The sequence below is a fragment of the Alternaria postmessia genome, assembly GCF_024291825.1.
Source record: "Alternaria postmessia strain BMP 2775 chromosome Unknown scaffold_9, whole genome shotgun sequence".
Taxonomy (NCBI): domain Eukaryota; kingdom Fungi; phylum Ascomycota; class Dothideomycetes; order Pleosporales; family Pleosporaceae; genus Alternaria; species Alternaria postmessia.
Genome location: NW_026260082.1, coordinates 328,559 through 341,777, shown reverse-complemented (window position 1 = coordinate 341,777; position 13,219 = coordinate 328,559). Strand labels below are relative to the sequence as shown.

The following is a 13,219-nucleotide window of genomic DNA, read 5'->3' as shown; positions in this document are numbered from 1 at the left end:
CTCAATACCCTGAGCTGCGCCGCGGATGCTCCCACGCCGACGCCAACGCCACAAACACCACCATGCCCGGTCTACCGTGTACGTCAGTCGCCGACGCCGCCTGCGCACTGTGTACATGGCTGTGCTGACATTTTGGCAGCTACCGTAGACCTCGATGAATGCATATCGCGCCTGTCGAAGAAAGAACTGCTCGCCGAGTCGGTCGTCGAGGCAATATGCGCAAAGACCAAGGAGCTGCTCATGAAGGAGAGCAATGTCGTGCATATCAGAGCGCCCGTCACTGTCGTGGGTGACATTCACGGGCAGTTTTTTGATATGATGGAGATATTCAAGATTGGCGGACCATGTCCTGATACCAACTACCTTTTCCTGGGTATGTTCTGCTTCATTGGCCACATGTGGCACGCGACCCCGGTTCACGACGCTGACGTGTGCTAGGCGACTACGTCGATCGTGGTCTTTTCTCCGTTGAAACAATATCACTCCTTGTATGCTTGAAGCTCCGCTATCCACACCGAGTTCACCTCATACGCGGCAACCACGAATCTCGCGGAGTCACCCAATCTTATGGCTTCTATACCGAATGCTCGCGCAAGTACGGCAATGCGAACGTATGGCACTATTTCACCGACATGTTCGACTTCCTCACTCTATCCGTCGTCATCAACGACCAGATCTTCTGCGTACACGGCGGCTTGTCACCGTCGATTCACTCCATCGACCAAATTAAAATCATAGACCGTTTTCGAGAAATCCCGCACGAGGGGCCTATGGCGGACCTGGTTTGGAGCGACCCCGATCCTGAACGGGACGAGTTCTCGCTTAGCCCGAGGGGTGCAGGCTATACATTTGGAGCACAAGTAGTCAAAAAGTTCCTCGAGGTCAACTCCATGTCGCATATTCTACGCGCACACCAGCTATGTCAAGAAGGGTACCAAGTCCTGTACGATGACAGGCTCAGCACGGTCTGGAGTGCGCCCAATTACTGCTATCGGTGTGGCAACATGGCGAGTGTACTGGAGGTCAGCGACACCGGCGAACGCTTCTTTAATGTCTTCGATGCGAGCCCTGACAACGATGTCCACCGGGCAGAGCAGCAGCAACAACAAGGAAAGGAGGTTACAACGGAGTACTTCCTATGATACCCAACGAACATAGCGATGCATTACTGGTTCGGCGCGAACCTGCGTTTATCGGCGTTGGCAAGAGGCATGGCGTTCGGACAAGAGTATATTGGTTATATACAGTCGAGCGTGAAATCAAATCATATAGTGAAGATCGTTTGCAGTCTCAACCAGCCCGCTGTAACTTGCGTAATTCGTGATGTGCGCTCCCGTATCAGCACCCCAGATACTTCGTCTCGATCCATCGCGCCTCCTCATCGTTACCCAGCCTTGCAACCACAATCTTAATGTCCGGGAATACGCTCAACACCCTGTTGAGTCCGACACGACCTGCTGTGTACGTCACGAAGACGATCTTGCTCTCGGGTACGCCATGGTCGACCAGTACCCTGACTGCCATCAGTGCGGCCGCCCCTGTAGAGAACTGCGGATCCAGAACCAAGACAAGCCCATGCTCGGCAATGTTTGCAGGAAGGGCTCGGTAGTGCAGCTCTGGCTCCCCAGTCCTGAAGTTTGTTTGGATCAAAACCCTGCCAGTCCTGCAGTCTGGAATCGTCCGTCGAAGGCCCGTTTCGAATGCACTTCCACCACGTAGCACCACAACAGCACTAACTTCTGCAACCTTCTTTAGCCCCTGGTACTTGTAGTCCTGAGGTGTAGTGACCTCATGCGGCGTGAAAGGCAAGAAATCCGCAGCGGTTTCTATCAAAAGCGCCACCATGCGGTCAAAGTAGAACACAAAGTCCTCTTTCGGTGTGCTTGGGTTCAGCAACAGGGTATGCATCCCCTTGACCTGATTCGTCTGCTTCAGCACGATAGCATTCCCACTCAAAGGACTATCTTCCGCTATCTTTCCCAGTCGTCTTAGCTCCGTCTGATGTTGTATGCTCTTACTCTCTAGCGTCTGCCGAACCTGATTGCTCACCATGGTGATTGCGACCTTGTTCTCGATACCTCTTGGAATGATAAGATCAGCAATCTCCCTTTGTGGGGCAACATATTTGTAGAAGTTGGGCTTTACAAAGGAGAACCATTGTTTGATGCATCCTTCAATGTCTCGGCCACGTTCTTTCACATCCCGCACGAGACGTCGCGAGAGACACAGGTCGGCATCGGCTTCGGCAAAAATCTTGAGATCCAAGAGATCGAGCACGCGTTGATCATGCAGAGCGAAGATGCCTTCCAGGATTATGACGTGGGGAGAGTAGATTGTCGTCGTCTTGGAAAGGCGGGCGTGCTTCTGGAAGGAGTATATGGGAACTTCAGCCACTTTGCCGTTCTTGATGTCTTTCAGGCGCTCGACCAGGATATCGAAGTCTATAGCGTCTGGCGAATCGAAGTCAAACTCGTTTCGGAAAGCCGCTGCAGATTGCTCTGGTGTCAAGGGCTTGTAGAACGAATCCTACATGCAGTGGTCCTTAGCTGATTGGAGCACGTGACCCACTGTGCGAGGCTGGTACGAACCATAGACAGGATGACAACCCATGGCAAGTTCAGAGACGCCACGATAGCCATTGCCAGAGATGTTTTTCCAGATCCCGAGCTGCCAGCTACACCAATAATACTCGCGTTGCCCCATGGCGGTTCGTAGTGCGTTCTGCGGCCTGCCGAGGACATGTTTGCGATATCTTTAATTTTCCAAGTGAAACCGTGCTTCTGCTACTTCATACCCTACCAATTCGCACCTCTCGTAGCAAGATTGAAAGATATCGAGCGTATGCAGGGTTCCAGCACAATCGGGTTTGTGCAGCGGGCGGCTCTGTACTTAGTGTCGGGATTACGTAAGGTGACCCACATGCACTAGTGTCGCCAAGCGCGCAAGCTCAGTCTTTCTCTTCCACGAACCTGAACTCACAAACTTTCTCTCATCACGCACCAAGCTTTGCGTGACTGCCAGCACACTCGACCAACGGTCGGGCAGCTCTATCTTTCGCTGATGGACGTCGGCTGAGGCTTGCTGAGCGCCTCGCTTCACCATGGTAAGCTCCAACGCACTGCTGTCGCAAATCTCCCCACCCTCTAACAATCATGCAGAGCTCATCCACAGTATCTGTGTCGGCGGCTACGCCAACGCAGCATCCTTTCCAGAGGAAGATTGATGACATCAAGCCGTCTAAGACGTAAGTTACTACCCTTCCGCGTCGCCGCAGCTGCTGTCCCACATGATGATTTCAAAATAAGTTGGGAATCTCTCCGAAACAACGTGTGGAGAACATGTTAACTTGTATCTCTGATCTTGCAGTAGCTGCTGCTTTGCGCAATACAACATGTGCTACTGGATCGCAAAGCTAACAACTCTGCTACAGGGATATCAACTTCGTCATCATGGACTACCTGGTTAGCGAAGGCTATCCTAGAGCTGCTGAAAAGTTTGCCAAGGAAGCCAACATCCAGCTGCCTCTTGAGGAGGAGTCCATTCAGTCCCGCGTAGAAATACGTCGGTCTATCCATGCTGGCGATATTGATAATGCCATTACCAAGATCAATGATCTGAACCCTCAGGTATGCATTCCTTGCTCACTCCTTTCTTATCTTGCAGGATTATATCCAGTTTCATGCACCACGCAGAATCTCTTTGATGATAATCAAACCTTCAGTCCTCAGTATGATTGCAAGCAACTACATCTACTCATATTGCATAACTTTGTCTGAGCTTTGCTAATTCTTGAGTCAGATCTTAGATACAGACCCATCTTTGCACTTTGCACTGCTGCGACTGCAGCTCATTGAGCTCATTCGCGCATGCACGTCGTCTTCCACCTCCGATATCACACCCGCGCTTAATTTCGCTTCGTCTCAGCTCGCTCCCCGCGCAGCTACGAACAATGATTTCTTGAAAGACCTTGAACTTACCATGTCGTTACTCATCTTCCTTCCTGCCGCCCCCGGGACACTACAGAAGGAGTTGAATGAGCTACTTGAACCTTCGCTTCGTCGCAATGTTGCCAGCAAGGTCAATGAGGCGATACTCACCAGCATGGGAGCTCATGGAGAATCCCGCATGAGGAGCCTGGTGCGTTTACGGCAGTGGGCAGAGACTAAGGCTCGAGCTGCTCAAAAGGATATCCCTCCCGCGTTACCTCTTGGCTTGCAGGACGCCGATGAGCGTTCGGCTAATGGGAATGGCGAGGCTGCCGACGTCATGGTGCAGTAGAGGTGTGATCGCACCTGGCGTACGCGTTCTGTTCAAGCTTTTGCGCGCCTCAATATGTGCTGTAACGTTGTTCGTGACTAAATACTTGCAAGCCTTCGATTTGGCTATGATACCACAATGAACTTTATGATGCTCTTGTCCCTACACTCTGGCTCCTCTGTGCCTTGCTATTGGCTATGTATTACTCTGTGAAAACCTTGTATCCGTTTGTATGATGAGACGATCGTCTCGAAGCTCGAGTCGAGTCCAAGGTATGCATCGTAGTCATGACAGAGGGCTGCATTAGGCCTGGTCCCAGACTTCACCAGGCATCGCATCGAGCTCTCGCATCCAGCCCAGGAGAAGTCATGAAGGTACTCATTTATGCAACAGGGTTCTCAGGAGGCCATTTGCATAAGAGAGTGCTTCTGCTCCAATGTTATGAGCACCCCGACTCCGGTTTTTTCCCCTCCTGTCGCCCGCAGACCCAGCTAGCAGCAAGATACGTGTCTACGGATCTTCTAGTCCCGGTGCTTTTTCCAACAGATCTTCAGCCCCGCACATCTTGACGTCCAAGACAAACGATACTCTTGCGACCAACTTAGACCTTGCTCGGAGTCTATGTTTCTGAACCTGGGAAACACACCTCCTACCACCCCTTGCTCCGTAACCTCCGGCTACTTTCAATAGACGCCAGCGAGCCACAGCTTGCAAACTACCCCGCGATTGCGGACGCGCTACAACCACGCTTCCCGGGACTCAGAACCCCCGCATAGTACAACAGGAGCCGCGTGTAGTGGAGTCGTCTGGAGGCAATGCTAGGGGTGTCTTATTGGCCAGCTAGCTTCCTCGACTTCCTCAATTGGAAGATGTAGATGCACGGCTACATGTGGCTGGACAAGCTTACGCAGAAGGCCTGGGAATAGCGTTTGAGATTGCGTTCGACCGACCCAGTTGGCAGGTTTCGTCAACCAAAATGCGCACTTACGGGGCTTTACTTCTCACATGAGCTGTAGAATGATGCTGGTGGAGGGACCAGATGGAGACGAGGCGCGGTTGAACCGAACTGTGGCCGAGCCTGGAACAGGACGTTGCCATCGTCACTCAAGCCTTCAGTCAACATGTCATTCCAACAGGAATAGATTTTCGCCTTGATATCTTTGCGGCAGCGGCCGTGGACGATAGGTACTGAGCGACAAGTATCAGGAGATATCCCGTTGAATGAGGCTAGTCGCCTAACGCCGACCCCACCTAGGCGACACATCCTCCAAGTCACCCCTCACACCACAGCAAACGAAAGTTTGTGTCGAACCATGATCCCTGAGCTGATTTACATGCGCTAGAATCAGGCCACCTCCACTTCTCTCTTTCTGGCTTTAGTTTCCATCTTACCACGGATACTCCGCGCTCACGCTATGGTCGCTGCCACCCAGCCGAAGCATCATGATCCGATCAGCGTCCAATCCCACTCCATGTACCCCTCTAGGGGTCAGCAGAAGACCTTGCTTGGCCATGGATGAACGGACGCAGCGCCTGTAGCTTCCTGTAAGGAGGCACGGATACATTCGGACCCTGTTCAACTCGCAGGTTTAATCCCGGGTGGGGTCAATGTCTTGAGCTTCTCTGTGCCGCAATGAAAGGTATATAAACCGCGTACCTCCTGCAAGACTGAACTCATCTACCATCAATCACACCATCGATCTACTGCTATAAACACTCCAGCAACTCCTCAATATCCACTACACACTTCAATATGAGCGAAATTCCCAAGGAGCAATGGGCGCAGGTCATCGAGAAGACCGGCGGACCCGTCGATTACAAGAAGATTCCCGTCCAGAAGCCCGGTCCAGATGAGGTTCTCGTCAACATCAAGTACAGTGGTGTCTGCCACACAGATCTTCACGCTGTGAATGGTGACTGGCCATTGGTGAGCATATCTCGTTTTGCCAATCTTAACATATGCTGACGGCACCTAGGCTACCAAGCTACCTCTTGTCGGCGGTCATGAAGGTGCTGGTGTTGTAGTCGCACGAGGTGACCTTGTCACAGATGTAGAAATTGGCGATTATGCTGGTAAGTCATTCTTTGGTATGTTCGAGCACTACTAACTCATCGTCAAGGTGTCAAATGGCTAAACGGATCCTGCCTGGCCTGTGATTTCTGCCAACAAGCTGATGAGCCCCTTTGCCCGAAGCCTCTTCTGTCTGGATACACTGTCGACGGCACATTCCAGCAATACTGCATCGCAAAAGCTGCCCACGTCGCACGCATTCCCAAGGAGTGCGATCTCGCCGCTATTGCCCCAGTTCTGTGCGCCGGTATCACTGTCTACAAGGGCCTGAAAGAGTCGGGCGTTAAGCCTGGTCAATTCGCTGCCATTGTCGGTGCTGGTGGTGGTCTCGGTTCGCTTGCCTGCCAGTACGCAAAGGCAATGGGTGTACGAACAATTGCTATCGACACAGGTGACGAGAAGAAGAAGATGTGCACTGAAGAGCTCGGTGCCGAGGCCTTTGTTGATTTCTCAACGAGCAAGAACCTCGTCGCCGATGTACAAAAGGCAACACCCGATGGCCTTGGTCCCCATGTTGTCATCCTTGTCGCCGTCAACGAGAAGCCCTTCCAGCAAGCCGCCGAGTACGTCCGCCCACGCGGTACAGTCATCTGCATTGGTCTTCCAGCTGGCGCCTATCTGAAGGCGCCTGTTTTCGAGACCGTCATCAAGATGATCAGGATCCAAGGTTCATATGTCGGCAACCGCAAGGACAGCTCGGAGGCTATTGAGTTCTTCCGCCGTGGCTTAATCAAGGCCCCCTACAAGGTTGTTGGTCTATCTGAACTTCAGATGGTCTATGACAAGATGAACAAGGGTGCCATTGCTGGACGCTATGTTCTTGACACATCGAAGTAGGGCATTGATAATAGGACAAACGAGAAATGAACGTAATGTATATAGCAGAATTTTATCACATTGAATAATATCTTGTCTTACTTGTGCATGTGATTTGCGCTCCAGGTATCTTCGAGTTTTAACACATTAGAGGCAGATGAACAGTACATGTTGAAGTCGTCTCATTTCTCCGTCTACTATAGAAAACATAATATTGTGCCTCAATACTCGGCGGGTATAATTCGCGGTGCTCTGCCGTCTCTCCTAAGATCGCCTTCGCTTCCTAACCATACAAATAGTTTGTAGTCCTGACTCTTCGCATCCATGTCAATCGTTTAGTCCAGTCAAACGCAGCCTTCTCCATCAAGTTTGCCTAGCCTGCATCGCGAATCGCTCACAGGAGATGTTCTGGAACGACCAGATGACTTGAAAAAGGGTCACCGAGAGCTTGAGGCCAGCGCTGCTCGCCCACCATCTTTTGTCTGGAACGTGTGGCTGCAGCAGTCGTTCAGACCCTTCAACACAGGGTCCACCCCAGCTGTCAGATGTTCAGCATCGCAGTCATGAAAAGAGACGACACCGACAGGCTGATCCCCTTTTCCTCACTGTTCTGAACAAACCAGCCAAGATGGCGCGACAGTCAATCGCTAATTGCTGGCCATTTTTCAAATAACCCACTTCACCTCATCAGCGCACGTACTATCCATTTCCATCACATACTGCTCAAGCCGATCCATCATCCACCCAGACTGAATCGAGCCAGCAAATTGTGTGCCCTCTTGCCAGCGAATACATTTACTCGCCGCATCAGAATACTCCACACATCGCATCTTTGCACTTTCACCGAGCACGACTTTCGTAGACGTCGAACATTTCCCTGCGGCATAGGAGAATTGGAGACAGGTTGGTTTGGAATGGCAGAGTAACTCGCATGCCTCAAAGGGGCCGGTGTCGTCAACCTCTACGTCCATAGATAGGTTATCCCAGTCATCAACTTCGGCATAGAGCTGGGGGAGTATGTATTCCTGGAAGACATCGCGGTGGAGGGGTGGGGTCTTGCCAATTTGCTGACGTGTTTGCTCAAAGGTCCATAGGCTTTGGATATCGGTTGGCCGCATGTGGTGGTAGGTGATCGGCGCGTAACACCAGGGTGTTTTGTCGAGCTTCGTTACATTGTGGTCGAGTGATGAAACTGGATCGCCTTGGAAATGGGGGAATGCCCCAAACAAGTCTACATTAACGTCTTTCAAGGCCTGGGCTAGTACCATGTCACCCGCCCAGCTTTTGGTTGTGAACTCGTCATATTCGGCGAGGTTGGCATTTCGTTGTTCAGTTACTTTTCGTATAGCAGCGGACGACAAGACGAACCCAGACCCTCCATGAGCGAACAAGGTTTGTCCAATGTACATGTGCTTTCCGATGTATAACGGCTGGTCGGGATCGAACTGGCGCAGGTACTCGAGCATATTTTGCCAAACCATGTAAGTATCCGCTTCGATGAACACGAACCACTTCGCATTAGGACGGTACAGCAGAGCCTTGTCTACCATGGGGAGAAACTTGAAACGATCAAGTTTCCATGAAGGGTTATCCAGCGCACCACCTGGGCCACTTCCTAGATGCGTGGTGTTTTTCAAACCCTCCCTGCCATGTGTGCGGAGATGGTCGTAGAGTTTGAACTCTGGTGCGGAAGCTTTAAGCTCGTCGCTGATTCCTTCAAAAACGTCGTGGATCTGGTGGCCTTGGATCTCCTCTTTGAGGTCTGAGTAGACGATATAGTCTGGCACGCAACGAAGTGTTGTCTCGAAGTGAACCGGTAGCTTCTCAAGGGCTTCTGTCGCCCCTGTTCGAAGAACTACCAGGACATCGTTTGCGATTGGCGATTCCGGGCACAATGGTGTTTCGGCGCCTTGAGAAATTTGCTGTGCAGAGGACAACCCAGAGCTAGATGTATCGTTGGCGCCTTGTGGATGGACAGTGGTCTCGTTTTGCTGCGGCAAGAGAAATTGGTAGACAACGAGAAAGCAGACTGCGATCCCTAAAAGTCCCGCACGCCGGCTACGTTTCCTTTGTCCTGCAGGAGAAGAATGTCTTCTCGGCCCATAGTACGTAGTTTTCTCGTCCCAGAAATCATGACGCATCTTGAAGAGAACGAAAAGGATAGGAGAAGAGTGATTCCCAGGGGAGATCTACGCGAGGTACTGCTGACATCTTCAAGTAGCAATGTTCCTCCGAGATGATACACAAGCCAAGTTTCGTGTGGCGTAGCTGGCGGCTGGATGCCTATTCGTATTTCCTTTGTTAGGCACGCGAGACGCTTGGTTATATCGCATATTGCGGCACAGTCGAGCACTGACTCGCCAAAACACAGGGGAAAGCGCCACCATTCCGTTAATCCCGACCAATAGAATAATTACAAAGTTAGCATAATGGATAGTCGATTTGCAGAGTCGCCCAAGATATCCTTTGCATGTGGATATGTCGTGCCGAATGTCGCGAACCTGATCGACGAACTGCTCGTACTCGTGGTCTTTGCTCAAACAACAAATTATAGGAAACAGATCCCGTACGCAACGTGTTTGGGAGTGAGGAAAATACCGTGAGATTGGAATGTCAGCAGCCACATACTGTGGTCCCGCATAAAGCTGCATGTTGTGCAGTGCAGCGGAAAGGGGTAATCCCATAAACACACCTTCCGTATATGGCCGCAACCCACTCATATCCATCCCGTCGCTTCAATTGAACAACCGGAGGCGTTAATGTGCAAGTGCTTTTACCAAAATCAGATGGAGATGGAGGAATTGCGTTGTACTAGTAGTTGTGGCGTACAAAGCTAGAGTCAGGGCTGAAGTGACGGGCGGCCTAATGATGACTAGTCGACGAAGCTCAATCACACCAAACGGAACTTTGCCGAAGGGAATACCGGGTCCCAGCTAGCGTTCAAGATCCGAGCTATCAGCGAGTGGAGATGCGATTCTATATCGTAGTTTCGATGGTGCACGATCAGAATGCAAGCCCGTGACTCGCTATCAAAGGAAGGGCTTGGAGGAGGTGTGCAAGTGTAAATGGGGACAGATGCTCACAAGAGCAGCTCCCGCCCATATCTTTTCAAATCCAAGGGTATATATTTACAAAAGTCCCATGTGTACCATCCTATCTCAAAATATCCTCCTCGTGATCTTGTTATTAGGTATCGCAAATATGCTGTTCATGACATCGTTAAGAAAGTGACTCTTGTCCCAGGCACAGATATAGAAACCCAAGCGCCTTGCCCCTTGTATGAAAATGGTCATGAACCAAGAGCCAAATAATACAAATCCAGAAGTCAGACGAAAAACCAGAACCAGCAGTTGAGGTCGTGCTAAAGATTGCTAGAAGAAATGTTGCCCGCCATATCCGTTCATCGCGGTCAGTGGCGGTTGGAGTAATGTTTGCGGTTGCTGTTGCTGGACTATGTTTGCGGGTACATAGTGGGTTTGGTATGGGTGTTGTGGCATGCTGAAGTCTGCCACAAGCAGAGGATTGCCAAAAGCGCGCCGCTGTACCGGAGCAGGTGCTACCGAGACTTGCGGCATCTGCTGCTGGACGACGACTTGGGGCTGTTGTTGCTGCTGCTGCTGCTGCTGCTGCTGTTGTTGTTGATATACAACATTGCCTTCTTGCATATGTCCGTTCATTTGCTGCTGTTGCTGTGGAGGCGGCGGAGGCGGTGGTTGCTGCTGTGGCTTCTGCTCTTGGTTTTGCGGTGTATCCCAGCCCCACTTCTGCTTCAGCTCTGTATTGACGAATCCTACACGCCAGCCTGTTTCTTGCCTGATCTTGTCGAAAATCTGGAGCACCTCTTCTTGTTCGCGTCGGTCCGTAAGTGGTTCAGCAGCAATGGCGAGAGATCGAAGCGCGACACTGGCTACACCACGGTCCTTGACGTGTGCACTGATACCGCAGATGAATTTGGAGTTTTGCTCAAGCATAGCCCACATGTCAGGTTCGCTAGGGCCTTGCAGTGGGTTGATCTGCGCTAGTAAGACAAGGGATGTGTGGTAGAAGAGCCGCGCGATTATCGATGCCCTCTTGATTAGCCAGACTTCAGGGAACGCTGAGCCTGATATGGTCTGTCCAGGATATAGATATGCCATCGGGTGCATGGTGCGCGGTATGTTCTCGTTCCACCTGTCCGTCATGTCTTTTAGCCGAAGCCATTCGTTGTGTCGGTCCTGCAAGGTTTGCCTGGCGACTTCCTGGTTCCTCGGTATTGACGCACGGAAGTTGCAGATCCTTGCGACGACATACAGAATGCGGTGTGTCCAGACTTCTTCCTTACCCGACTCGGTCTCTGGTGTGAAGTCCATCTCGATGCCCCATTCGTCTGGATCCCACGCAACTTGCCAGTTGAAGTGCAAGCAGCTCAAGATCTCCATGCCAACGTTAAGCCAAAAACAGGCCGCTCCAATGCCCGTCGATCTAGCATTCCATCGGCATTCCTTGATCAAAGCACGAGCTCCCGCAATGTGGTTCATCCGTTGTAGCGCACGTTCGCCCATAATTTCATATACGTTCAATATTACCGCCGTGGTCGCACACAGGAAGGTGTCGCGGTCGGGATCCTGCAAAGAGTGTAACAGATCGCGTGTAGCTACATCATAGTAGTGCAGTGCCTTTTCTTCGCTATACTTGGGATTGACAAGGGCAAGATGGCGCGCACCGCATGCGAGGAAAGCGTGTAACAGCATAGGCTCGTTCAGCGCATGAAAGGGTAATAGGCGTGAGAAATGCTTGTGCGCATCCATGCTGTCCATCCAAATGCCAATCTCCTCGACGAAGACTTGCATGTATAAAACCTCCTCCTGGCTCTTGAGGTAATCGCGCGTGGGCAAGGGCCCGGGGCTTGCGGAATGTTCCATCGTGTATGGGGACGGTGTTGGGCCGTTTGAGTAACTTGATACTGGGAGAGTCAGCTGGAATTCTCTCCACGGAACCTTGACTTACTTGAACGTCCATGGTGCTGCTGTGCCGGCTGTTCAAAATTATAGGAGAGTTGTGCTTGCTGGTACGACTCCTGTGCAATGCCCTGCATAGGAGGAATGTGCTGGCGCGACGAAGTTGGTGGTCTCATGCCAAAACCGTTGTTGCCCATGGGTGCGTTTGCTTCCATATCCTCGACTGGATACATCTCTCGACCGCCTACGTATTCCGAAGCAATGGTCCGTGACTCGTCCATGAAGGCTATCTGGTAGTCGATACCCTGGGGGATCAGGTATGCGTTTCTCTCGCAGGTTGTGTCGAGGAAGTTGAGCTTCTTGCCCCAATTGCACTCGCGCTGGGACTTGAGGCAGTTGTTGCACGTTGGCTTGGTCTCATCGCACTTGAGATGGCGCTCCCTGCATGTCAAGCAGCCAGTGCGTGTTCTCTTGGGTTTGTCGTCGGGCGTCGCATCGCTGGCTCTCTTCCTCGTGGGCAATGGCTTGCTCGTGGGCGAGTCATTATTGGACGGTGGTGTAGCCGTGTTGGCCATGCTGACGTTCCTCGACTACACGCGGCTCGTTTGAAAACAGTCGTTGTGCCGTCGCTCGCCGACGCAGGGCGACCACGACCCCGTAACAGGGCGTGCAGTGAACCGAGTCCGTTGGCCCCTCCACTTCGCCTTTGGTGTCCGATAGTCGAGTAAGGGCAGAAGGTTGTGGGTTGGGTCGAGGGTGGCAGAGTCGCAGTAGGGCGGTCGCAACAGGGTATGTTTCAAAGGCAATGGAGAAAATACAAGGGCGCGGCTTCGCTGTAGTGATGCGAATACAAAAGTCCAACGTCAGGCGCAAGGATACGGGGTATTTCTGAGGTCGTGTTGTCCAGTGCTGAGCTGCGCAAGAGGGTTTCTGCAGGCGTTCGGCCGCAACTAACATGCAGGAACGCGAAGGTGTCTAGGTTGAGGGGTGGGCCAGGAAAGTCATGGGACAAGGCGGTGCTTTTGGCGGGACAGAAGCAAACAAGAGTCGAGAGCGAGTCGCGAGGAGAGGTGGAATATTGGATTATACCTGAGCGGGCTGGCGTGAATGCAGGCTATGACGAACGATAGGAGAGTGC

The 13,219-nt window shown here is 51.8% G+C and overlaps 6 protein-coding genes across 6 annotated transcripts; 3 read left to right on the top strand and 3 right to left on the bottom strand.

The window, feature by feature from the left end:
• Nucleotides 1-62: 62 nt before the first annotated feature.
• J4E82_002351 (uncharacterized protein) lies at nucleotides 63-1,142 on the top strand (the record flags this gene model as incomplete). Its single annotated transcript, XM_051728652.1, has 3 exons — nucleotides 63-78; nucleotides 140-373; nucleotides 439-1,142. 3 exons carry the CDS (start codon nucleotides 63-65, stop codon nucleotides 1,140-1,142), a joined length of 954 nt encoding a protein of 317 aa, XP_051591603.1.
• A 196-nt stretch (nucleotides 1,143-1,338) lies between these two features.
• On the bottom strand, nucleotides 1,339-2,741 carry J4E82_002350 (uncharacterized protein; the record flags this gene model as incomplete). The annotated part of the gene is made up of 2 exons (XM_051728651.1): nucleotides 1,339-2,526; nucleotides 2,589-2,741. 2 exons carry the CDS (start codon nucleotides 2,739-2,741, stop codon nucleotides 1,339-1,341), a joined length of 1,341 nt encoding a protein of 446 aa, XP_051591602.1.
• Nucleotides 2,742-3,152: 411 nt separating this feature from the next.
• J4E82_002349 (uncharacterized protein) lies at nucleotides 3,153-4,278 on the top strand (the record flags this gene model as incomplete). The annotated part of the gene is made up of 3 exons (XM_051728650.1): nucleotides 3,153-3,244; nucleotides 3,431-3,626; nucleotides 3,799-4,278. The coding sequence occupies 3 exons, from the start codon at nucleotides 3,153-3,155 to the stop codon at nucleotides 4,276-4,278; spliced, it is 768 nt and encodes a 255-aa protein (XP_051591601.1).
• Nucleotides 4,279-6,010: 1,732 nt separating this feature from the next.
• Nucleotides 6,011-7,165, top strand: ADH1 (alcohol dehydrogenase; the record flags this gene model as incomplete). Its single annotated transcript, XM_051728649.1, has 3 exons — nucleotides 6,011-6,184; nucleotides 6,234-6,330; nucleotides 6,378-7,165. 3 exons carry the CDS (start codon nucleotides 6,011-6,013, stop codon nucleotides 7,163-7,165), a joined length of 1,059 nt encoding a protein of 352 aa, XP_051591600.1.
• A 644-nt stretch (nucleotides 7,166-7,809) lies between these two features.
• On the bottom strand, nucleotides 7,810-9,285 carry J4E82_002347 (uncharacterized protein; the record flags this gene model as incomplete). Its single annotated transcript, XM_051728648.1, has 1 exon — nucleotides 7,810-9,285. The coding sequence occupies one exon, from the start codon at nucleotides 9,283-9,285 to the stop codon at nucleotides 7,810-7,812; it is 1,476 nt and encodes a 491-aa protein (XP_051591599.1).
• A 1,230-nt stretch (nucleotides 9,286-10,515) lies between these two features.
• On the bottom strand, nucleotides 10,516-12,656 carry J4E82_002346 (uncharacterized protein; the record flags this gene model as incomplete). The annotated part of the gene is made up of 2 exons (XM_051728647.1): nucleotides 10,516-12,086; nucleotides 12,131-12,656. The coding sequence occupies 2 exons, from the start codon at nucleotides 12,654-12,656 to the stop codon at nucleotides 10,516-10,518; spliced, it is 2,097 nt and encodes a 698-aa protein (XP_051591598.1).
• Between the last annotated feature and the right edge of the window lie 563 nt (nucleotides 12,657-13,219).